The sequence below is a fragment of the Camellia sinensis genome, chromosome 9, assembly GCF_055761805.1.
Source record: "Camellia sinensis isolate YWXY chromosome 9, ASM5576180v1, whole genome shotgun sequence".
In the NCBI taxonomy this organism is placed as follows: domain Eukaryota; kingdom Viridiplantae; phylum Streptophyta; class Magnoliopsida; order Ericales; family Theaceae; genus Camellia; species Camellia sinensis.
Window position 1 is genome coordinate 46,288,072 of NC_138969.1, and position 25,887 is coordinate 46,313,958.

Below are 25,887 nucleotides of genomic sequence, written 5' to 3' on the forward strand. Positions count from 1 at the left end.
TATTATATATTGTCAAAAAAAAAAAAAAAAAAAACTGTAATACTATAGACCAAAAAAAAAAAAGATAACGAAAAACATATTGAAGCCTTTTCCAGTCAACTGGCTGGTTGATTCTAAGTTTGTTTCAGTTATCTAGCCACAACTTTAAAACACTTTTTGTGAACACATTTTTTGTTGTCCGTAATAGGGGTGTACATGATGCGGTTCAGGTGGTTTGAAAGTAAAATTATAAATTTAATGACAGATCGGCTGATTAACAAATTACTGTTTGAGCAATTTTAGGCGGATTGGAGGGTGGAAAAATATTCTAACCAATTATCAAATCTTTGCATAATATATAACACTAACTTACATAATATTTTTCATATATATAACATGAACTAATTTGACATAATATATTATATATATATAACCACTAATTTGTAATAAATTTCACATTTTAAATCTGTCTTGCACTTATTTTTACTTTGATATTTCATTATAAGTTACAAAAAATTATATATATATATATATATATATATATTAATTATAACAAAGTAGAGCTGTTTTGAAGGCGAATTATAAATTTTAAAGTTTAAACCATGGTTAAAGAATAGAGTGGTGCGAATTGATGTAGATCGATACGATTTTAGCGGATTTGATGGTATTTTGCACCGCCCTAATCGGTAACATTTATGAAAATAAAAGCCAATGGGCCCTAACTATGACCGGAAAATGAAGAGTATTTGTCACAACAAACTCTAATGGGCCAGTTGATCTTACTGGGCCCCTGTACATTTTTTTGGGCTCTACGTTTTAAGCCACCCCTCAAATCAACCAACCCAGTCAGTAGCAAAAAAACCGTACAGCTTTCCAACAATCAAATACCAATGGCAATGGCGAACTAGGGCACAGAAATCAGCGAAGAAATCAGGCCTAGGGTTAGGGTTTCCAATACCAGCTTCAATGTCTAGTTACGACGACGATGGCGATCGGTATTCCAGCAGAGGAGGTGATCGTGGTCATGGAGGATCGTCACCGTATCGTCACAAGGTTGTTTTTATTTGGGTCTTTCTTTTGCTCATTGAATGATTAGAAGTATAATTAGCAAATTTGAATTCGGTCGCACGTGTTGATAATTGCTACTCATTGGTGGATATTGATTGTGTAGATCGAGGCAATACAGAATTAATGGGTTTGTGATATTGGAATTTTATTCATTGAATTGTTAACATTCAGGGATACATATAATCTACCAAAGTTTTAGTTTGTGAAATGAGAATTAGAAGCTGACACTGTCAAATGGGTTTGTGAGAATAATTAAGATGAGTGGGGGGATGTGGATCTGAATTAATGCTTTCTCATTGCTTGTTACACTTTCAAAAGGGAAAATTTCATCTTCAAATTATCAAATAATTAAATCAATTTTGGCTTAAGAATGAATGTACGACATTTCTCATGTACAAGTTGGTTTTGAAGATGTAGGAGAAGGCTGTCTTTTTGGTTGCTTAGCTGTAAAAATATACCGTGTAGAATCTCACTATTTGTACTATGCATTGGATAGATGAACTCCAATGGCATGTGAAACCACAAATTTATTCAATTAAATAGAGCCATCTAGGCAAACGGACCATTGTCTCCTGTGCTTGTTGAAAGGTTTGGAACACTCATTTGATAAAATGAAAAACCCATCACTATATACAAGCTACTTATAGACTCATTGGGATTTTTTTTGCAAATACGAGTCGTCTTTCTAAATGCGATGCAAAGTAAAAAAACATTTACTGGTCAATTATTGTGATGATTACATAGTATGTGTGGGATAGAGACTACATGTACCCGGGGCTTAGTCGAGGTGAAGCCTGGACACCCTTGTGATTAAAAAAAGAAACAAAATCAAGTTGTTGTTTGTGCTAAATGATAATGATATTTATGATGTTAGTTTATTTTAAATTTTACCCTTAATTTAATTCCCACTTGCAACCCATCTTTCAATTTTTGGTTATCTCCCCTTATGTAGTGTATATCTTAATTTATATTGTTCTTGTGCCCTATTCGGAAAGCACTTTTTTAGCAACTTTTTTGTTTTGTTAGACCAAAATTCAAATCTTCTTTGACAATATTTTTTAGGTGACAAACACAAGCCCTATATAAGCTTAGTTTTTTTAGTTGTTTTTTCAGATATAAAAGCCAGCAAAAAAAGAAGTTTTTTTTTAATAGTTTACCAACTCGTTTTCCAGCAAATTTTTTTCTGCCGCCAAAAGCAAAAATGCTCCTAGAAAAGCATTTCCCAAAAGCTCATTTAATTTATAGTTTATTTTTTAAGTTTTTTCCTCCCTTTTCTGGTAGGCCTTGATTATGTATGCAAGCTAATGACTGACTGTTAATGGATTGCAGCACAAATCTCGTGAATCAACCCATGAGAGGTCGAGGGAAAAAGAATGGAACCGGGACCGTTATTCCGGGGACTACAAAGAGAGAAATGAGAGGGACAATAGGGGAAGGCACAAAAATAGTTATGGTCGTTCCATGAATCGCGATTATGAAAGGTTGAGATAGGAAATTATTGGTTTCTTCATTGCTATTTTTTATTTTTTTTCATAGTTTGTTATTGCTTTAGAGACATGAGTTTCAGTCTGTGGCATTTTGTGGTCAAAATTGTATGCCGCTTTTCCTACATGATTACAGGTGATTAGGAACTGAAGATACATACATATTTGTTTCTTGATGACACTTGTGATTTGGGTTATATGTTACTTGCAAATATCTGCACCACATTTTTCACTCTTGTCTTGGATGTCGTGTAATAGTAGTTATTTTTGCAGGCATCGTGATTATGATCAAGATAGAGAGAGGCATCATAGACATAGATCACGTTCCCGATCAAGTGAAAAATTTAGGAAGAGATCTAGATCTAGATCTCGTTCTCGTTCTCGTTCTCGTTCTCGTTCACGCTCTCCTTCCAAAAGGTCTTTAATAGCTTGAATTAAGCTTTTATTTATGATCTCTTTGCCGATGACACATTTTTAAAGCTTAGAATGTTCCATTATGAATTGACTATGTATATGCCTTGCATACATTAATTGAAAAACATATAGTCCTACAAAAGGTACACTGTGCACTGTTTATGGATCTTACATTGTTTTCTCAATGCACAAAATAATGGTAGTTTGAGATAAACTGCTGGTGATTTTGTGTTTGTTCATTGACAAATTTGATTACCCTTTGGATTGTTGACATTCTTCGCATAGTCTGGCATTACCTTTTGTAAAAAATGAAGTATTATTGATTGATGTATTGATTGTTCATCTTCTGTATATTACAAATGGTTCCTTATATAGATGTAGGTGTAGTGGATGGTGGTGGTAGGTGAGTGTAGTAGGTGAGTGTGTGGTAGGTGATGGTAAGTGTGTGGTAGGTGATGGTAAATTTTAACAGCCCCCCGCAAACTCAAGGAGGATAGGAACTAACCAACTTGAGTTTGGAGAGAGTTACAAAACAAGAAAATACATAAAAATAAAAAAGGATAGGAGACACTGTATGGTCGTGTCAGACCATTGGTGAAGACACTGAATGGTGGTGTCATAACGTTGTAGAGGACACTGGATGGCGGTGTCAGACCGATGTAGAAGACAGTTTATGGGGTCATGTCGGACCGTTGTAGAAGACAGTTTTATGGGGTCATGTCGGACCGTTGTAGAAGACAGTTTATGGGGTCATGTCGGACCGTTGTAGAAGACAGTTTATGGGGTCTTGCTGGACCCTTGTAGAAACTAACCGGAATCAATGTCGGGACAGTTTACAAAGTCTTGTCGGACCCATGAAGGAGCTAACCGGAATCAATGTCGGGACAGTTTACAGAGTCTTGTCGGACCCTTGTAGAAACTAACCGGAATCTATGTCGGGACAGTTTACAGAGTCTTGTCGGACCCATAAAGGAGCTAACCGGAATCAATGTCGGGACAGTTTACAGAGTCTTGTCGGACCCCTAAAAAATACACTGTATGATGGTGTATATAAGCTGCCCAAATATATATATATATATGGATATATATAGTGAGCCCTCAAAAGTCGCGCCCTCAAAAGGCGCGCCCACTTTATCAAAAGATGTGCGATGAAAAGGCATGCCAGTTTGTCGGGCGTCAAGAGGCGCGCGATGCGCGTGGCTGCTTTGGCTATTTAATCAAGACATAGGCTGAGGCCGAGGCAGAGGCTGAGACAAGAAACTGAGAAAAAAACTCTGTGAAAAACCTCTGAAAAAATTCTTCGTTTTGCTGAGAGAGATAGTTCCTTTTGCTGAGAGAGATAGTCTGTAACACGCTGTTGCCCAGAAAATGGCTTCGTCTTCCCGTGGACTGCTCACCCTCTTTCCCGACCTCAACGAGTCAACAAGAGAGAGAACTAGTGCGGTGGCACTGGAACCTCAACCAAGCGCCCCGGACTTTGCTCCGTTGAACTTTCCGATGCGGTCTGTGGAGCAAAGAATGGCAGTGCAGACGGATGTGGAAGCCAATCAGTATACATTGAAGTCATGTGTAGAAACCATGACTGCGGTTACAAACTTGTCGAACCGGCTGCAGAGTAGGGCAAATGAGGTGCAGCAGTTAAACTCCCAGCTGGCTCTGCTTCAACGCATGTATAAGGATGCGCGAGCAGAGATAAGTGTGCTGAAGGCAGAAAATAAGGAGCTGAAGCGGAAGGCCACCGTGATGTTCCGATTTGGAGGTCCGCCATATGCTGCAGTGGAGGAGTATGGGGGAGTGAACGTGCTCGGCGGCGTGGAAAACACGGAGGCAACACCGTCAAGGACCGCTCAGGACGGAGGCAAGAAAAAGAGACCGGCGGCAGAGTAGAGAAGAAAAATCCCACTGTTCCGATTTGTGTTGGTTTTGTTTTGTTTGTGTTTTTGGTTGTTTTTTTTTTTTTTTTTTTTTTTTTTTTGTGTTGTGTAAAATGGTGATCGGGGTGAACCCCGATATGAATAAAATGAGTTTGGTGTGTAGATCTTCCTGCGTCTCCTTTTTTTTTTTTTTTTTTTTTTGTATTTTAAAGAAAATAAATAAAGAAAGCAAATAAAATAAAAGAAAGAAAGTTGAGCAGTGCTGCCGAGAGGGAGAAATAAAGAGCCCTTTTTTTTTTTTTTTTTTTTTTTTGAATGAATAAAAAAAAAAGAAAGATAAAATAAAATAAATAAAGGTAAAGTGGGGTGAGTGCATGTGAGTAGGCTCGTGGGTGATATAAAAAAAAGAAAGAAAAGAAAGTGGAAGAGTGTGGGAATATATTGATGAGGAAAAGGGAAACCAACCCATGTGGGTGGAGGTGGTGTGTAAAACAGTTAATTAAAAGGAAGAGAGAGAGGGAGACAAGGCCCGAGAGAGAGAGAGAGATTGTGGGTTGGGAACAGTGATTAGATGGGGTACCATAGCAATGTATGACTATGGGAATAAGTTCGAGAACAACCAGCACTATGGGCAGCCGACTCCACCAGTTTACAACATGGCAAGCATCCCAAAGGAACTTCCTCTGTTCCTTAGCCATGGATGCCAGGACGTGCTTTCTGAAGTCAAGGATGTCAAGACACTTCTAGCTACTCTCAAAGGTCATCGTGCCACTAAACTTGTGGTGCAGTACAGGAAGGACTATGCACACTCTGATTTTGTTTTTGGGGTGTTAATGCTAATAAACTTGTGTACAAGCCTCTCATGGCATGCTTCAAGCTCCACTGCAGTTCCATTTGCGGAGGTTCGCGAAGAAGACCAGAGGAGGCTAGGGTTTGAACTTGTCGTCGTGTGGCGAGCTCGGAGAGGGTGACGATGTGGAGGAGGGGAGTGAGCTCCCTCGGCTGTACGAGGTCGTCGGTCTCCGACACCGTCTTCAGCAGCGGCGGCGTGGGATTCAAGCGGCGGCGAAGGAGTCGCCGGGGTTCCAGGGCAGCCCAGGAAAACCCACTGGACGGCGGGAAGGTGAAGGAGTCTCCGGGGCTCCGGATCTGAATTTGCCGGAAATGGAGTTCATCAAATGGAGGTCTGTGGGTAGTGGTTGTCGCCGGATTTGGAGAGCTTCCATCAACATGGAGAGAGAGAGCAGGTTGAGAGAGCTAAACCTCCCACCACAAATGATCAAGGTATGTGTTTGTGATATGTGTTGAAAAACTCCTGCGGGCAGCGAAGGCAAGGTTGCCGGCCGGCTGCCCGCCGGAAAGAAAGGAGGATAGGCCTAAATCTTATAGCTCTGATACCATGTAAAAAATGAAGTATTATTGATTGATGTATTGATTGTTCATCTTCTGTATATTACAAATGGTTCCTTATATAGATGTAGGTGTAGTGGATGGTGGTGGTAGGTGAGTGTAGTAGGTGAGTGTGTGGTAGGTGATGGTAAGTGTGTGGTAGGTGATGGTAAATTTTAACACCTTTCATCTTTCTAGAAAGCATCAATTGTTGACATTTTTTTGCATGAATTAGAGTTACCTTATAGCTTTTCTGAAAATCTTCTGATGTGAGAGTGGCTCTGTTCAATAGGTGATTATCCTTACCAGATGATGTTATCATGTATGAGGTTTTGTGCGTGCTAAGCTCAATATCAGTTTGTTGTCTTGTTTCACCCGTCTTTTGCTTTGCTTACGTCTCTTTTCTTGTAAGCAATCGCATATCATTAATTCCAACTTTTCATTATATTAGTTCTGTTAAATCCCCATTGTGTAGTCCGAAAAACTAAAAAGAAAGAAAGAAGGAAAGAAGAAAAATAGGAAATAAAGAAAGAAGAAGACAGTTTGTCATTTGAAAAAAAGTTATCGGAAAGTTGTGCTGTTTTTATCTTGGTTTTGAAGTTGTTTAATTTGATTGTGACTTGTTGCATATGTATGTTCTACAGCAAGCGAACGAGTGGTTTTGACATGGCACCACCTGTTCCTTCCTTGTTGCCTGGTGGTGCAGTCCCAGGTTAGCCATTTAGCAATCTGATATACAAGCAGTTTCCACTACTTTTTAGTTGTGTAACATCATTACATTAGAGGATTATATGATTTATTTTGCTGTTTGCATATTTGTATCCTCTTTTTTAATCTAAGTCTTTATTCTTTATTACCAAAACTGAGAACCATTGTTGTGTTGTTGGCTGTTGTGTGTGGTTGTTTGTTGTCTTTTTGTTTATCATATGGGTAAGAAGGCAATGTTGGGCTACATGTCCCACTGTGCTACCCATGGACGTGACACCACTGTAGATTTTATGTGCAACGAGGAACCAATGCACCGAATAGCTGGATCTTGTTCGCTTTCAACCGGCAACTCTTGTATTTGGTAGATTTACGAATATTTCTCCAGCCATATGCATTGATGAAATTAATTTCTTACTATATTACCTGAATGATAGATAATATTAGGTATGAAATAGATTTTTTTATTTTTTATTTATTTCTAATGTATTTGTGATATGATGATATAGATGGTTTTAGGTTTCTGATGTGTTGCTTCTTGATACATAGTAGCAACACATTGTAATATTTCTGCTGTTTGATGGTTCATGCCATATTTACTTGTTTTATTTTTGTTCTTAATTATGCAGGTCAATTGCTAGGTGTCCCTCAAACAATGCCAGGAATGCTCCAAAACATGCTTCCTTTTGGGACAACACAGGTGGTAGTGTTTATGAACATTAGTTCTTGGCTACCTATGAAGCATGGACAAAGACAAACATGGGATACGGGCACGGCAGGGATAAGATAAATTTTTGTTTATTTGCTATGTATATGAATATTAGATCCATAAACAACCAAAATTAATGAAAACTAGCACTAATTTAACATGAAATTTACTAAATTTAAATCATCCAAAGACTTTACATTGAGGCTTCAAAGATCGTTAGAAGCCAGTCTCTCAACTTGAGAATTATGGTTAGATTTGTGTTGTGTTGTTGAGTGTTTGATATGAATTATATATATGTATATATATTTTAAGTTCAACCCTAATGTTTTTAAATATTATAATATGACCATCGAAATTAGTTTTGGAAAATGAAAATAAGAACCCATCGTGTCCCGCCATGTGCCTTGACAAAGATTATTAAAAAAATGGACAGAGTTTGTGGCTTGTTGGACTTGTGTCCCTGCCATGCTCATGTTCCATATGTGTGACACAACTATGACCCCTATTTTGAAATGTCAATGCTTCATATTTGGCTACTTTTGTAACTTCTTTCAAATTTAATTCTTATGTTAGTAACTCGAGTAGATTTGTATAGGTTAATCAACTGGGAGCTCTTTCCATGATGCCATTCCAAGCCATGACTCAACAGGTAGATATACGGTGTTGCATTTATTTTATGTTTTTTTTTATTTAATTTATAAACATGCCTAATTTATTCTATGTTCTTTCGAAATGATGGATTTTTCTACCTCCTTTCTATAGGCAACAAGGCATGCACGCCGAGTTTATGTTGGCGGTCTCCCTCCTCTAGCAAATGAGCAGGTTTATTGTTAGTGAAATTAGGGTTATTAATTATCTACTATTGGTTCTACCCCTCAGGGGTTACTGCTTACAAAATTTGCCATGTTTGACATTATTGACGTAATATTAGGTGACAATTTCCATATTATTTTTTCTTTGTTTTTCCTCTTATTATTTTGTAGTTGTGATGTTCCTATCAAATTTGATGCTGCATATTTTGTCTTTCCTATACTCTTTGTTTGGTTCATGGATTTCACAAGGAAAACATAAAAGGAAATGCCACAAAAATAATTATCCTTTTTTAGTTACCATGGAAAACCATGGAAAACAATGAGGGCAAGATAATGGTGTTGTTTGGTGTAGCTTATAGAGCTTCGTATACTTTTTTTTATTTTACATTTTAGGAGTCTGTATCAGTCTGTTTGGTGTAAGTTTTGCTTATAGCCATGGTTATCAAAATTGCAATCCGGATCGTAGGATCCTACAATCCTACATTGCTAAAACGATTTAGATTGTTGTAGGATCGATGTTATAACAGGATCGCAAGTAGGATCGTATGCGATCGTGTAGGATTGTAGATTTTTAATTTTTAATATATATCATTCTAATTTGTATTTTATCTTTTTTAGTAGAAAGTATGATCTTACAATCCTCGATCTGATCCACGAGACTCTTTCACCGATCCTACCTAGGCTCCCAATTTTAACAACCTTGCTTATAGCTTATGAGGCAAAAATAGCTTAATAAACTGAAAAAAAGATGATTATCTAGAAGTTAGGGGAAGGTTGTGTTTTTGATAAGGAAAAAGAAATTTGTTTCCTTGTACAATTGTAACATAGCTTGACATTGCTGGGTTTACAAATTGTTTTGAGTTTGTTCTTTGTTTGTGCTTCAGTCCAAGTGAACATGCATTATACTATGTTGTATTTAATTCGAATTTGAACGCTTACCTACTTGAAAACGTAGTCAATCGTAAACACCGTGAAGCTTGTTGTTAATGTGGCACTAGTACGGGAGAAGGAGAAGAAAAGAAGAGATAGAAGTGGAAAAAAAAGAAGGATGGAAAAGGAGAAAAAGGGGGTGCACAATCCCAAATCTATATCAATTTTTCAGTAATCAATCAATGCCAAATCTAAGAGCTTGTTACACAAAATCCATGTAATATGTACGCAACCCAAAGAAATAAAATTCAACTAGGAACTAATCAAACTAAAATCCAATAAGGAAACAAATATAAACTAAGGAATAAAGTCTTGTAACTACTAGTCGTTTGTTTGGAATGTTTATTTGTGTTGTGATGTTCAAGATTGGGAGCTGGATGGATCAGTTGTTGGATCTTTTGGGATTTTTGCATGGAGTGCATTTTGGGGGGTTTGGTGTGGGATGGGCCGAGGTCTAAAGGAATTTTTTCAGTGTCTTTGTTCTATGGCGTGCTTGCGGGTGGTGATGATGTGGGGTCTCCATCCAAGGTAGCTTTCTTTGTTTGGACAGTAGCCTTAGGGCACATTTTGACTATAGACAATTTAATTCGTCATCTGCATGTTATGGTTAATTGGTGCTGTTTGAGTTGTGCAGATGCGAAATCAGTGGATCACTTGCTTATTCACAGTCCGGTTGCATCTCGGCTTTGGATGTTGGTTGCGACTTTTGGTTTGGTGTGGGTGCAACTGGGCTCAGTTTGGATGTGTTGCAAAGTTGGGGAGGGGGTAGGGTTGGGAAGAGGCATCGAAGGGCTTAAATGCTTGCTTCCCATTGTTTATTGTGGTTGGTTTTGTTGGAGCATAATAGGCATGTTTTTTAGGGTGTGGTTCATTTAGTTCCTTGGTTAGAGAGTCGGCTTCTTATGATGTTGCATAGTTGGGTTATGGGTTCGGTTGATCCTGATGTTTTGCCTTTTGTAGATTTTGTTGAGGATTTGATTAGTTAGTTGTGTTGGGCCCTTTGTGGCTTTATTTTTGTATTCTTTTTCATCGCCTTGATGCTTTTCAAATAAAGTTTGATTATTTCCCCCCCCCCCCCCCTAAAAAAAAAGTGTTAACAAATTCAACTTCCTATATAAATTAATTTTTTTTTTTTACTTATAATTTTTATTGTCCTCAACCAAAGCCTAGTCATTCTTCATCAGTTTGCTATGTGCATTATGTGTTAAGTATATAGGGAGGCATCAAAAAAACATTATGCTATCCTTATAACTGTTTAATGGACACTACTTTCAATTTCCCACAAAAGCAAGATCCACCTTTTATCTGCAAACTGTTTTTTTTTTTTTTTTTTTTTTAAATTTCTTTTTCTTGAATGGTAGATTACTCTTACGGGCTAACAGTACCTGATGATTTCTTGATAATCTGAACAAAACTGAAGTTGACATGGAATCTATTGTCTCAAATAAAAATTGTGTGCTAGTTTCTCTTGCTTGGATTCTGATTTGCTTTTGAAAGCTACACTAAGCTGATGTTATACTTCTACTTCAGGCACATGTCATAGCTATAATTAACATGCCAATTGTTCCATGTTTTGAAGAATTTAGGTTCATTCAGTCACTGTATGGGCTTACTCTAGAATCATGAAGTATATGTAGTTCTTGTTTTCTGCTGTTCCATGACTTGCTGTTTTTTGTTACATATGTTTATGATTTTTGAATTATCATGCTTTTAAGGGTGCTTTTCTTCATTTTCTTTTCTTCTCTTTTTTGACCCTTGTATTTTTCAAGCAGACAATTGCAACATTTTTTAGCAGTGTTATGGCTACTATAGGAGGAAATTCTGCTGGTACAGGTCAGTTTGGTTCATCAACTTAAGATATGGTAACAAATGTCTTTCCATTTTTTTATAAGTAAATATATTATTTAAAAAATAGCACCAAAGGGTGCTATCCTCTACACTACAAGGGAAAATAAAAATAAATTGACGGGTCCACACAACCTGAGAACTTATACAAAATAGACATATATCTACTCTTGAAGGTGGGTTGCTCTTTTAATATGATAATGGGATTTTCCTGGCATTCAAAGTCCTTCGATTACACTCCCACTAACTGATCCACTTGAAGGCCAAAACCATCAACCGATTGTCAGATTCTCCATCTTACATATGCATACATCACCAGTTCACATGAAGCTGCCTTCTAATGAGATTGTCGATGGTATGGATCTTGCCACGAGCAACAGGAAAAAAAAAGAGCTACCTTGGAAGGAGCCTTAGACAACCAAATTCTCTTCTACGGAAAAGTTCCCCCATGCCCCACCAAGGCATTGTAGTTAGATTTTACCTACAATCTATCAGACTCAAATATCAACCAGAGCAACTCTCTTTCCACACTAGGCAAAACATAAAGAAAACTCATTTATCAAAAATAAATAAATAAATAAATAAAACTCAAAAGTTCCACCAAGTGTTCCATCTCCCAATCGTTCAACTCATGTCTGCAGGCAATATCCCAAAAAAGGGTACTTTCTTCCAATCTCGAATTTTTTCTGACAACAGCTCATTTATAAACCACAATCCTAAAAGGAGATGGATAGAACTTCTCAACCTCTCCTCCCCGCACCAAATATGGCTTTAGAATCTCACGCTCACACTCTTTGCAAAGAATTACACCCTTTTGCAGCAATGATAAGATGTTTCACCAACTAAAACTATGTTAAGGTCTTCCCATTTTCCTCCTGTGTCACTGATTTTCTTACAGATCATAAGGCATTAATCTATATTTAACTGCAGGTGATGCAGTTGTCAATGTGTACATTAATCATGAAAAGAAGTTTGCATTTGTGGAGATGAGAACTGTTGAAGAAGCAAGTAATGCAATGGCATTGGATGGTATTGTATTTGAGGTATGCTAAATTCCAACTCTCTCTCTCTCTCTCTCTCTCTCTCATTGATATGCACTCACATTAGCCAATTGCCTTGAAAATGTGATTAAAGAAAATAGAGATAAATGAAATATACACATTGATGGCAAAACTTCCATAAGTATTCTATGTTCTCCATTCTTACATAACATAAATATAACAACTATATCAATAGTGGAATGGCAAGTGTTATAACTATAATATATTTTTGTGATCATTGTTAAGACTGTTTGGCTTCTATTATTACCAAACTTTGTTATTTCAATTGAATTATGGCCCTACTCAAATAGGAAGTTTGATAGTAAGCAACAGTCATTATTGACTTGAAGTTTAGTTTCTGGGTTGAATGGAGGGAAAGAGATTCTTATCCGCTGGATACACTCTGTATGAAGGTCATTTCATTGACTTTGAATGATGACACTGTTCACATATTTTGCTTAGCTTAAAATTTATCTTATAGAACATCGAACTTGATGAATGGAATATTAGTTACTCAATGGTTGATTTGAGCTTTGTATATCACTAGTGGTTTTCTGTCTGACTTGTCTCCTTTTCAATCTTTATAGGGGGTGTCTGTGAGGGTTCGAAGACCTACAGACTACAACCCTACATTAGCTGCAGCACTTGGTCCTAGCCAAGCAAACCCTCACCTTAACTTAGCTGCTGTTGGACTTGTACCTGGGTAAGTTAGTATATTTATCTATTTTCCCTTCACTATTGTCACATGATTCAATTCACTAAGGTAATTAGTGGGAACTTGGATTTTGTGTTTGATTTGTTAAGGAATTCACAGGATTCAGGAGTTATACTAGGATGCTATTTCTTAGTTTTTATTTATTTATTTATTTCTTAACAAAACATGAAGTTTATATTACGGGGAAGAGAATTCCGTGAGGATGAGTGAAGTAATGAGAAACTCGGACCTGAATAATGCAATCTTTCCTAGGCCTGAAAGATTAAAGAAGAAAAGTAGGATATCACTCCCAGCAAAGTCATATGCTTTTTACCTGAGTAATTAGGAATCTATGTAAAGAACCAATTGGGTTGTTAGAGAAGAGCTATTTACCCATTGAAGGATTGGAATAGGTCCATGGAGATCCCTGCTGCTGCTGACATTCAAAACCTGGAGTCTAGAGGCAATTAAGCGAAGGGATATCATATCATCTAGGGGGTCCCATACCTATACAATTGAAACCAAAAAACCTTCACTGGGGATATCTGTTGTCTTTTAATCTTTCTAAAAACAAACTTTTGCTTAACGCCGAATGTCGTACCTTTTGAGTGGTGATTATTTATTTATTTATTAACCAAAATCTGAATTATCATTACTCTTATTTTAGACGTGGACTATGATTTATCGTTTACTCTCATTTTATAATTTTTACAGTTTAAGTTAGTCGTTTATTTATTTTGATTCTGGAATGCTGGACTTTGGATGGATTTGTAGCATGGTTGGCGGAGTTGAGGGACCTGATCGTATCTTTGTTGGTGGCTTGCCATACTACTTTACTGAAGCACAGATACGAGAATTGCTGGAGTCATTTGGGTATGGTCTTCAATCTGACATTTTTCATTTTTTTTACTTTCTTCTTCTAATCTTCAGTATATTCTGTCATTTTGTTTTCTTTTTGTGGCTTATGCATGCTCTATACTTTGTGAGGCATCAAGATATTCATTACGTTGTCATTGCTATATTGTCATTTATGATAATTACGAGTTCTAGTGATAAATTGTTGACCGATGCAGACCTTTGCGTGGGTTTGACCTCGTGAAGGATAGAGACACTGGAAATTCCAAAGGATATGGTTTCTGCGTCTATAAGGTGAATGAAGCTAATAATGTTTTTTACTAAAATTTTAAACATTGTATACCTGTGAAAGCAATTATTAAAATACATTCATGTTGGTACAAAGTCTCAAATTGAAGCTACATCTATGAATATTGAAAACTCTGCCCTTCATTTTCTACCCTTTCCTATATAATATGTTCCTTCTCTGGTGTACATTCACTTTAGGATCCTGCTGCAACGGACATTGCTTGTGCTGCTCTTAATGGCTTAAAAATGGGGGATAAGACTCTAACTGTCCGGCGCGCTACCATGAGGTTGGTGTTCTTGAATAATTTGAACCTGTATCGATATGAAAAGATAACTTTTCTGTAACAACAGCGGCTCTTTGTCAAATTTTGTGGAAGGTTCATTTTGACCTGTTTCATTGCATTGCTTTAATTGGGTCTCTCAGTTGGTAAGCTCCGGGGAAGTCTATTTCCAATTCTCTCAAAATTGTCAGATATATATATTGGTAAAATTAAATTACCAGTATGTATTAGCTTTGACAATGGAGAAGATGATGTGTAAAATATTAAGTTCTATACCATTTCAGTGGTTGGGAAAGTTCCGGGCCACATCGATATAGAAAGAGAATCGGCTTATTACTCTCTTCCAAGTTATGAGTTAAGAATCATGGACACTTCTAAGAAAGTGGTGTCGTGTTGGACATGTCCAAACTTGTCTTGTTAGTTTTTAATTTTTTTAGGCCCTAGAAATAATATAACTTCTAGACTTTTAATATAATCATGCTTGGGACACTTGGGGACACATGTTTCCCTCTCTTAGACACACATGAAACACATTACAAGTTTGAACAAAATATCTGGATCAATTGAAAGTACTATTATGCTGTGCTTTTTATTCTCTTTGAATAAAATATGCATATATATGATATATAATAAATATATGCTATATATTTTGTGCATGCCCTCCACACGTCATGCCCCGTATTTTTTGAAATTGTCATATCAGTGTGTTTGCATCATGTCTTGTGTCTGTGCTTCTTAGTTACAAAATTTTTGTGATTGAGCTTTCACAATTGAATAGACAACTTTTAATGGTCTTGGCATTTGACTTGTGTTCTTATTTATTGTCTAAGAAGCTCAAATACGGGCACAGACAGACACAAAGGCGGAGATGGGACACTACGTTTTTTTATTATAAAAAAAATAGGATACGGACATGGGGGAATATAACAAAAGAAAGGGGAAAAAAAATTATTTGCTAATTTTTTATATAACAAAAATAATGAGTAATTAACACTAATTCAACATGATAAACCCTCCAATTTGTAATTTAAACATCTTTCAACATCTATACTATGTTATAAAGTGAACACCCAATTTGAACACTTTTTGGAGCTATGTAATGCCTTTTTGGGTTTCCAAAATTGTCCAATAACTGTAACCGTTAGTTGAAGTAGAAGGGCATACATGTTAAAATGATGCATGTTGTTTGCATTGCATGTTTTATTTGATATGACTTTCTGATAAGTCTACTGGGAATTACTTTACTAGGCAATGAGATTTTTTTTGTTCACCTTGTAGTAAATTGGTTGGGATCTTTTGGCTTTCTAAAAGTTATGATTGGCAATTACATACATACTTTTTAAATTTGATTGATTTAGTGGCATTTTACATTAAGATGATGTCTGTGGCATATGAAGTGTGAAACATCCTTGAAAACTTTTAGCAAGGTTGTTTGACATGCAAATCCATCTAACATAGCTGACAACTTCATTGTAATTTTTCAGTAATGAGGTGGTAAATGCAAGTCCATTTAACATAGCTGACAACTTCATTGCAATTTTTCAGTAATGAGGTGGTAAACACAGAACATGAAAGTATATTATCTCAGGCACAACAACATATAGCTTTGCAGGTAGGGGATAATGCTATTTTCCCTCCCCTGTTCGATTTCTACCTTTTCATCGCTCATACATTTTTCATTCCTGACTTGTTTTGTAGAAAATGGTCTTGCAAGCTGGTGGTGTGAATCTTCCTGGAGTAGGGACAGGACCCACAACAACTGCAGAGACTCCAACCAAAGTTCTATGCTTGACTGAGGTATGATTAATAGTAACCTCTGTAGTTCGACTTTTTTCTTCCCCATGCCAACCCCCTTTACTGTAATTATTGTCTATTCGTGCTAATGGTGTTTCATTTTGGGGTACCATGAAGCTAATTACTGCTGATGAACTGATGGATGATGGAGAGTACGAGGAAATTTTAGAGGACATGAGGGAAGAAGGGGAGAAATTTGGTGAGTGTTTCATCCCATAATAGTTGCTGTTGTGTTTTAAATTTGTGTGTACACTCTAATGTATGCCTTCCATTAAACAATCATCTCTATGAATTAAATAGAAATAAAATGATTTGGACATGTGTTGTACAAAAGTGCTTAGACAAGGACCTGATTACACCATCTTGTTATGTAGACATTGCATTCATAGCAAAAATGCGAGTTCACATCCCACTAGTCATAATATTATTTAAAAATCAGAACATATTCTCACTTGACATGTCAAAAATGGACCTAAAAACTCTAAATATAGTAGAATAAGACTTAGAAAATAAGTGGCAGCCTTTTATTTTAAAAACTAAAATACTTTAATTTAAACAATAAATGCTTATTTAAATAAATAAATAAAAGAAAGAGAAGTTGTGGAAGCATTGAGTTTGACTGACCTGACGCTTGTTATATTATATTAAATCATGTTTATTTCACTAAAATAGCAATAGATAATTCACGGTCCAAGTCACTTTAGCTTTAAACATCCTTAGATGATGAATTATGACATTTTTTGTTCCTGAGAGGAAAAAAAATGAAAAAAAGGTTAAGAATCTGTTGGGTCTGACTAGATCTTATTATATCCTAATTAAACAGCCTGATCACCAACATAACATCAAATTATGATTAGGTGTTGGTTACTTTTGTATTAAACTCTTAGAATTGTATTATGACCTTTTCTTGGAATCTGTCGGACCTGATAGTATCAAAAATTCATGAATTGTAAAACGTGAAACGAATTGTAAATTGTGCAATTCACCATCGATTCTATTACAAAATAGATTTGCCCATAAATTTGCATTGATGTAGGCATGAATCATGAATTTAAGCCTACAACCGATTAATGTTTATGAATCATGATTAAGCAACTATTCAATTATTATTACACATTATGTACTTGAATGAAAGTTGCCATTGTGTTGTGCTCATGTCTACTGCTTCAGGACTTGTATTTACAGCTGATTGTTTCTTTATGAATTCATGGATGTCAATACTGCTAAATATTCTTCTACTTGGGTGAATGTTTAGGAGTCTTGGTGAATGTCATTATTCCCCGCCCGTCACCTAATGGAGGAGAGCAGGTCCCAGGTGTTGGAAAGGTAGATGGATTTCATTCTGTGTAAATGATAGGTTTCTGTTTCGCTTTAGTACATTGAATCCAGAGTTTCTGTTTTCTATATGTATATATTGTTTTTAGCTCAGCATTCTAGGTACATATAATCTTCTGAAAACATCATTAACTTTAATGCTATATTTGGATCTTGGATTTGTCAAAGGAATCGGAAAATGAAAGGGAATCGAAATTACTTGTAGATATTTCATCTTTTAGTAGCATCTAAACAAAAAATGACTATTATTTATTTATTCTTATTTTCTTAACGCAAAAAAGTAGAGAATTTTCACTTTACTATATATATATATTTGTGTGTCTTTACCCTTTTCTTCTCCCTGTGCAAGTCCAAAATCCAAATATTAGCGTAAGAAGTGTTCTTTTTCTTCTTTTTTTTGGATAAATAAGTAAATTTTATTGGGAAAGCATCAAGACGATGCAACAAATACAAAAAATCAGTTTTTAAGCTAGCTGACAAGAAAAACAAGGTCCTAAACAAAAACAAAAACCAAAACTACTAACTAAGCAAGTCCTCTACAAAATCTACAAAAGTCAACATATCCGGATCTACTGATACCATAATCCAACTATGAAGCTGAAAGAAATAAAATATAGAGAAAGAGAGAGAATAAATTGTATGTATTATTATTGATTGATATATTGATGATTCTATATTACAATTACAAGGATTCCTATTATATAGGAGTGTGTTTGGGAGTAGGTGGAGAGTAGGTGAAGTGTGGTAGGTGGTAGTGGTAGGTGGAGAGTAGGTGAAGTGTGGTAGGTGATAGTGGGTGAATTTTAACAGCCCCCCGCAAACTCAAGGGGGATAGAAACTAACCAACTTGAGTTTGGAGAGAGTTACAAAACAAGAAAATACATAAAAATAAAAAAGGATAAGAGACACTGTATGGTCGTGTCAGACCATTGGTGAAGACACTGGATGGTGGTGTCAGACCGTTGTAGAGGACACTGTATGGGGGTGTCATAACGTTGTAGAGGACACTGTATGGTGGTGTCATAACGGTGTAGAGGACACTGGATGGCGGTGTCAGACCGATGTAGAAGACAGTTTATGGGGTCATGTCGGACCGTTGTAGAAGACAGTTTACGGAGTCTTGCTGGACCCTTGTAGAAACTAACCGGAATCAATGTCGGGACAGTTTACAGAGTCTTGTCGGACCCATAAAGGAGCTAACCGGAATCAATGTCGGGACAGTTTACAGAGTCTTGTCGGACCCTTGTAGAAACTAACCGGAATCTATGTCGGGACAGTTTACAGAGTCTTGTCGGACCCATAAAGGAGCTAACCGGAATCAATGTCGGGACAGTTTACAGAGTCTTGTCGGACCCCTAAAAAGTCGCACCCTCAAAAGGTGTGCCTAATCTTTCAAAAGGCGTGCCCAATCCATAAAAAGGCGTGCCATCAAAAGGCGTGCCCAATCCATAAAAAGACGTGCCATCAAAAGGCGAGCCCAAGTCATAAAAAGATGTGCCGGACATGATGGCGAGGCACGTGAGTGCCTTGACTGGCGTGCCCGTTTGTCGTCTGGCGTCAAGTGGCGCGCGATACGCGTGGCTGCCTCGCTATTTAACCAAGGTTGATGCTGAGGCTGAGGCAGACAAAAAAACTTCTGAAAAATCCTCTGAAAACAACTCTTCCTTTGCTGAGAAAGAAACTCTGTAATACTCTGTAACCAACCCGTCTCTGAAACACTCAGCAACATGGCCTCTTCTTCCCGTCCAGCTACCCAGAACATGGCCTCCTCTTCCCGTGGTCTGCTCACGCTCTTTCCAGAACTGAACGAGTCCACAAGAGAAATAACTGGTGCGGTGGCTAGTGAACCTCAACCAAACACCTCTGGTTTTGCTCCGTTGAACTTTCCGATGCGGTCGGTGGAGCAAAAAATGGCGGTGCAGTCGGATGTGGAGGCCAATCAGTATACCTTGAAGTCATGTGTGGAAACCATGACTGCGGTTACAAATTTGTCGAACCGGCTGCAGAGTAGGACAAATGAGGTGCAACAGTTAAACGCCCAACTGGCTCTGCTCCAACGCATGTATAAGGATGCGCGAGCAGAGATAAGTGTGCTAAAGGCGGAAAACAAGGAGCTGAAGCGGAAGGCCAGTTTTATGTTCCGATTTGGAGGGCCGCCATATGCTGCAGTGGAGGAGCAGGGAGTAGTGATCATGCCCAGTGGAGTGGGAAACACGGAGGCAACACCGGCAAGGGCCGCCCAAGACGGTGGCAAGAAGAAAAGACCGGCAGAATAGGCGAGAAGAAAAATCCCACTGTTCCGATTTGTGTTGGTTGTGTTTTGTTTTGTTTTGTGTTTTTTTATTTTTATTTTTTTTATATTTTTTTTATTTTTTTTATGGTGTAAAATGCTGATCGGGGTTGATCCCCGGCATGAAGAAATGACAAGTTTGTAAAATGTTGTTTTTTTTTTTTTTGTTTTTTTTTTTTGTTTTTGTTTTTGTTTTGGGAGTGTTTTGTTGAAAAAATAAAAATAAAATAAAAGAAAACAAGGGAGAAAGAAAATAGATAAAAAATATTTATAGATGGATTATATGAAAAACATCAGTGCGATTGTTTCAAAATAAAGTGGGGTATTTAAAAAAGAGGAAAAGTGACTTGGAAAAAATAAATAAAAATAAGTGATTTTTGAAATCAAATGGAGGAGAGAGAGGGACAAACCCATGTGATAAAGTGGAGAGAGAGTCGGTGAGTGGGGTGCAAAAGGTGAAGGAGAAATGATGGATTGAAAATGGTTTGGGTCAAAAGTGGACACTGTTAGTGGGGAACATGAGTGCATTGATTATTTGATATAATAATAATAATAATAAAAATAAAAAGGTAGAACAGTTGGAGAGAATGAGTGGAGTATGGTAAGGGTTTCATCCAAAGCCAAAATTCCTGCAGCGAATCACTTCGCAAATCCTAGCATGAGCTTTTTCTCTTTCCAGGCTTATTCATGAATTTCCTGGTGATTTCAAGAGCCTCTGGTGGCATTGTGGCAGAGAACACCCCAACCTGGATTTTGGGTGGCAGCAACTGAGAACACCCCAACCTGGATTTTGGGTGGCAGCAACTGGAAAATATCATAGATCTGATTTTTAAAAACCTCGTGACAGCATTTCATCAGCTTCATCCAAGACAAACATTTTGATGTAAACAGGGCGAAGTGATTGTCTCCGCAACATGTCAAACACACGACCAGGAGTACCAACAACAACATGAACCCCACTGGAGAGAATGCGCTGATCTTCGCGCACACTAGTCCCTCCAACACAAGCATGAACCTTCACACTTTGCTGGGCAAGTTCAAGAGTGGGTGGAAGAACCAAAGCTTGGCACTCAACCAAGCTATAATCTAGCTGCTGCAGAATTCCAGTTCCAGACTGTCTCGTCATATGAGGTGAAGAATTCTTCTCCATCAGCCTCACACATGACTACAGTTGCACAAATCTTTGTTGATTTTATCAGCGGAATAGGTTGAGGTCCGGCGGGCGGCTAAGGTGAGGTTGCCGCCCGCCGGGGAAGCGAAAATACTAGGTTTTAAACCAGCTCTGATACCATGAAAGAAATAATATATAGAGAAAGAGAGAGAATAAATTGTATGTATTATTATTGATTGATATATTGATGATTCTATATTACAATTACAAGGATTCCTATTATATAGGAGTGTGTTTGGGAGTAGGTGGAGAGTAGGTGAAGTGTGGTAGGTGGTAGTGGTAGGTGGAGAGTAGGTGAAATGTGGTAGGTGATAGTGGGTGAATTTTAACAGAAGCACAATAAACAAACGTCGTTCCAACTAGGGAACTGATTGAGTCACACCCAAAAAGATACGTCTATTCCACTCCAACCAAATCAATCACGTCAAACAATGGCCAACAAGCAACCACGCATTTTGAAGTCTCTTCCCAACCGTTCCCCCAGCCCAACCTTGCAACACCTCCACCATTGAACCCGACTAAACCCAAACCAAACCAAAAATTGCAACAATGAACATCCAAAGACGAGAATCAACCAAGTAGTGAATAAGTAAGTGATTCACCGTTTTCGTATCTCCACAACACATGCAACACCAATTAACTAGAATATAACGTTAGTGGATCAAATTATCAATAGTTAGAATATGCCTTAAAGTTGCTGTCTACACAAAGAACGCAACTTTGGACGAACAACCGACCACCCAAACACACCTTCACGGAAATGGAATACCATCCCCACCCACAAGCAAATGAAAGAAAGAAGACACTAAGAATATCTCTTCGGACTTCGGGCAGCCCACATCAAAGTATCTGCCCCCCCCCCCCCCCCCCCAAACAAAAAAAACCAAAGCCCGTACAAAAACCCTAGCAAGTCCACTAATTGCCCAACACCCAATCATGCACCTCACGATGCAAGCCAACATTCCAAATCACCACCTACCACTGCACATGCGCATAAGATGCCAGCGTCGCCTCGCGATCAATAGCAATACGAAAGATCAAAGGAAACATCACCTCCAAACCCACCGCTCCATGCCGCCTATCCTTCCAGAACCTGACCCGATCACCCAACCCCACTCGAAAACAAACCCTCTTCCAAAACTTCGCCCATCCTAATCAAATCCACTTCCACAAACTCCACCCATGTATTTGCCTCACCTCACCTGTGCTTCACTCCCCCCACCCCAAACCATACTTAGCCACTACCACTTTCCTCCACAACCACTCCCTTTCCACCACAAACTGCCACAACCACTTCCCTAGAAGAGCTAGATTAAACAGAACTAAACTGCGAATCCTCAACCCCTTTATAGCCTTAGAAACGCAAATTTGATAATGATAATGAAAAGCCTCTTCCCCTATCCTCCCACATAAGAAATCTTTCTACAACTTCTCCAACCGCTTCGTAATTGACATAGGAATCACATGAAGTAACATGAAATAAGTCGGAATATTGGAAAGAATACTTGGTTTGGGAACAAGTTATTTTGGTAATTTTTTGACTTTTTACGAAAAGATGTGTAAAAAAGTAGAGAGAGTAATGTGACAACTTATAGTGACTTTTTGGCTAAAACTTCAAGTTGCCAAACAAGGCCGCATCCTTTTGACAAGTACTACTGCTTCCAACCCGCCAACCGCCACTGAACTTGATCCACCACTCCATCCCATACTCCTTTCACCTTAAAAGAAGCACCCAATGGTAAATCCAAGTAAGATATGGGCAAGGCTGCCACCTTGCATCCCAAAATAGATGCCAAAACTGGTAGCCGCCCCACCTCACCCACCGGAATCATCTCCGACTTCCCCATCCAAGATTAAGCCATTTTCCTAGTTGTTGATATCATATAAGATTAAGGGTACCTTTTGAATGTTTATTGAACAGTTGCAACTTACATTGAATTTTAGGGTAGAAGTCCATCATCTCAGGTGGATACAATTGAAGAGAAATGGGGGACTACATATTTTCTTCCCATGTGTTCTGTTTAAGGTTTCATAAAGACGACAAAATTCAAGTTTTAAAAAACACATTTTTTTTGTGGTAGCCATAATTCTTGCACACAGGTCCAGTCAAGATTATGAATTTGTACATTGAAGTGTTATGTAAAAAGCAAATGAAACAATAGCATTAACATAACATGTTTGAGACATCCAAATCTGTGCTTGTAGTGTGCATTACTTTCTTCTTTTTAGGTGTTTACCGACTTATGGTTTTGATTGCAGGTGTTCTTGGAGTATTCTGATGCCACTAGTTGTGCCAAGGCAAAGGATTCGCTTAGTGGCCGGAAATTTGGGGGCAATGTTGTGACTGCTGTGTATTATGCTGAAGACAAATTTTACGATAGAGACTATAGTGCTTAAGCTCTTTTCATTATTATTATTACTCATCTTACTATAGAGTTTTAGAAGGTTATTGCTGCGTGTTGTATGAATAGCAGCTTTCACTTTACCCGTTCATTTATAAACTCGTATATTTGATTCTTTCAACTATAAAAATGTGTAACTTTTTATATCTGCAGACCACCTCCACAATGGGTGTATTTATACAATTTTCATAATTAAAGGAGTCAATATGTATTGATTCATAAATGAAAGATAAAGTGATATTCGTTAATAGTTGAGGGCTCTTCAACTCTTTCTTTTTTTTCTTTTCTTTTTTTTACAACATAGGTGGAAAAGGAGAATAATTTTTATTATTTTTCATTTCTTTTTCTGGTCAATTGAATGCAGTCTTTGAATAAAAAATGTGTTTGGAAAACATGCTGTGAAGGCCTTTTCTGTTTACAATTTCAGTATGTATTTCTCTATGCTAGATAGCACGGCTAATACGGTACATGGACTATTCTTTTATCTGCAAATTAAGGTTGTATTTGAATTATGAATTTTGGTAGGGATTTGAAAAGGAAAATGAAAATTGTTAGTGAAATGTTATTATATTTTATTTGTTTATTTCTATTTTCCTTTTCAAATTTTTACATAAATCTATGATTCAAATACAACTTAAAAGGTAAACATACAAATTAAAATGATAAGAACCAAATTGACATAGAAAAAAAAAATATATTTGTATTTTATTATAAATTGTTAACTTCTTTGGGAGTCCGTTTAATTTAAAAGTACTTATAAGTTAAAGTTGTTTATTTGTTTAAATTTTTTTTTGATTAAATGGTGTTTAGTTACAATTTCAAATCATAACTATTTGATTTTTTTCAATTTATTTGAACAAAAAAGTGAGAGTTTCATTTTAATAAGAGTTTTTTTTTTTTTTGGGGGGGGGGGGGGGGGGGGTGTGGGGGGTTCCCTAATTGTAACTTTTTGCCTGCATAATGAAAGTAAAATAAAATTATGTTACAATTTATTTAGATTGTTGTCAATAGTTCTAACCTTTTTAAAGACTCTTATTACTCACCCAAGTCACCAATAGCTCCGACTAGTACTTTTATTAATACATATTTGGAATGAGGGTGCCAGGTGAAAGTATGGCCTTGTTTGGGAAATGGATTTAGGATTTTTTTTTTTTTTTTTTGGGGGGGGGGGGGGGGGGGGTTGGGGGGACTAAAATCTATAACAACACAAAATAAGTTAAAATAAAGGGATTTTTTTTAAGGTCTTTGGTATTAAGATTTTATAGTATAAAAGACACTAAATATTTTCATAATGTCTAAGGTCCCTCAACATTGATTCAGAGAAATTTCTCTGGACTTTGGAATTTCTCTCCAGAGAAATTCTGGATTCTCTGTGTTTTAACCAAATTTCTCTGGACTTTAGAATTTCTCTACAGAGAAATTTTGAATTTCTCTGGATTCTCAGTTTGTGTTTTAACCAAATTTTTCTGGACTTCGGAATTTCTCTGGATTCTCTGTAAGTGAAGAAAACTGCTTTTTAGCTTCGTCCTTTATTCTGTAGTCAAAGTTCGAAGTTGTGGGAATCTTGCCTCCTGCGAAACCATGTATGAAAGAAAACAATATATACGCGTTACTAATTACACCACATTTGTAGGAATATATGCATCTAATCTTATCCCACAATAATAATATACTTCTTGAAATCAGGTTAAACACACAGTCATGCACCACCACTCAATTCACTTCTGAAACCGCCATGAACTACAAGAAAATTAATTGTGGCATAAGAGGGATTGCCACCCAACTCACCTGCTCATATGAAGGATCCTTGTGTGCTGGTATCAACCGAGAAACAAAATATCGAGCCCGAGAGCTCCCCTACTCTCACAAAACCAGTCTCCTTCAGATTTTCATTTTAATTCTCAAGATCGAGAATGGAGAAACGGAGTTCCGAATTTGAAGAGGGAGAAGTTTCGAGTGAGAGATAGAAAATAAAATTGAGGGACCTTAGACATCATAAAATAAAATTGTGGATCTCTTCCATTACTAAATATGGGAGAGGGACCTCAGATTAATTTTTTTTTAAAATAATCAATAACATAAAATGTCATATCAAATTCATAATCATTTTACTTTTTCTCTCACAAACATCAAATTTAACTACAAAAAAATTTAACTATATTTCCAAATATAAAAATTTTAATTCATTAAAGTAACAAAAAATTAAAATAATTTATTAAAATAATCAACTTCCCAACCGAGGCTTATGTTATAAACAGGGGCGATGATAAAAAAAAAAAGTGGATTATGGCGGGGATTAAAAAAAAAAAGAAACAATTTTGGTAGGTCTGGTTCATTAAAGTAAGGGAGTCAAAGAAGTTTTAACTTATTTTTGAAAAAAAAATAATATAATATTTTTATATTACGTGATAGTTAATATGTCGCTTTCTATCAAATTTTGGATATAAATTAGCTTTTGGAATAAATTAAGAACGATCGCGCTACGTAGCTCGAAAACGGAGCCCAAATGGCTCGATTTTTTTTTTTTA

At 37.0% G+C, this 25,887-nt stretch overlaps 1 protein-coding gene across 5 annotated transcripts; it reads left to right on the plus strand.

Moving 5' to 3' along the window:
• Window positions 1-709: 709 nt before the first annotated feature.
• LOC114287001 (splicing factor U2af large subunit A) lies at window positions 710-23,607 on the plus strand. 5 transcript variants are annotated; one of them, XM_082888557.1, is made up of 18 exons: window positions 710-1,032; window positions 2,377-2,528; window positions 2,805-2,948; window positions 6,853-6,920; window positions 7,543-7,616; window positions 8,218-8,271; window positions 8,385-8,444; window positions 11,137-11,197; window positions 12,140-12,252; window positions 12,837-12,952; window positions 13,718-13,816; window positions 14,017-14,092; window positions 14,285-14,373; window positions 15,913-15,979; window positions 16,066-16,164; window positions 16,279-16,360; window positions 17,417-17,487; window positions 23,217-23,607. In XM_082888557.1, the coding sequence occupies exons 1-18, from the start codon at window positions 946-948 to the stop codon at window positions 23,352-23,354; spliced, it is 1,650 nt and encodes a 549-aa protein (XP_082744683.1). In that variant the 5' UTR covers window positions 710-945; the 3' UTR covers window positions 23,355-23,607. The 5 variants fall into 5 exon arrangements, 4 of the variants coding, with proteins under 4 accessions (XP_082744683.1, XP_028086040.2, XP_082744684.1 ...); XM_028230239.2 differs by having other exon boundaries at window positions 7,543-7,613; XR_014340975.1 differs by lacking the exon at window positions 16,279-16,360.
• The last annotated feature ends 2,280 nt before the right edge of the window (window positions 23,608-25,887 follow it).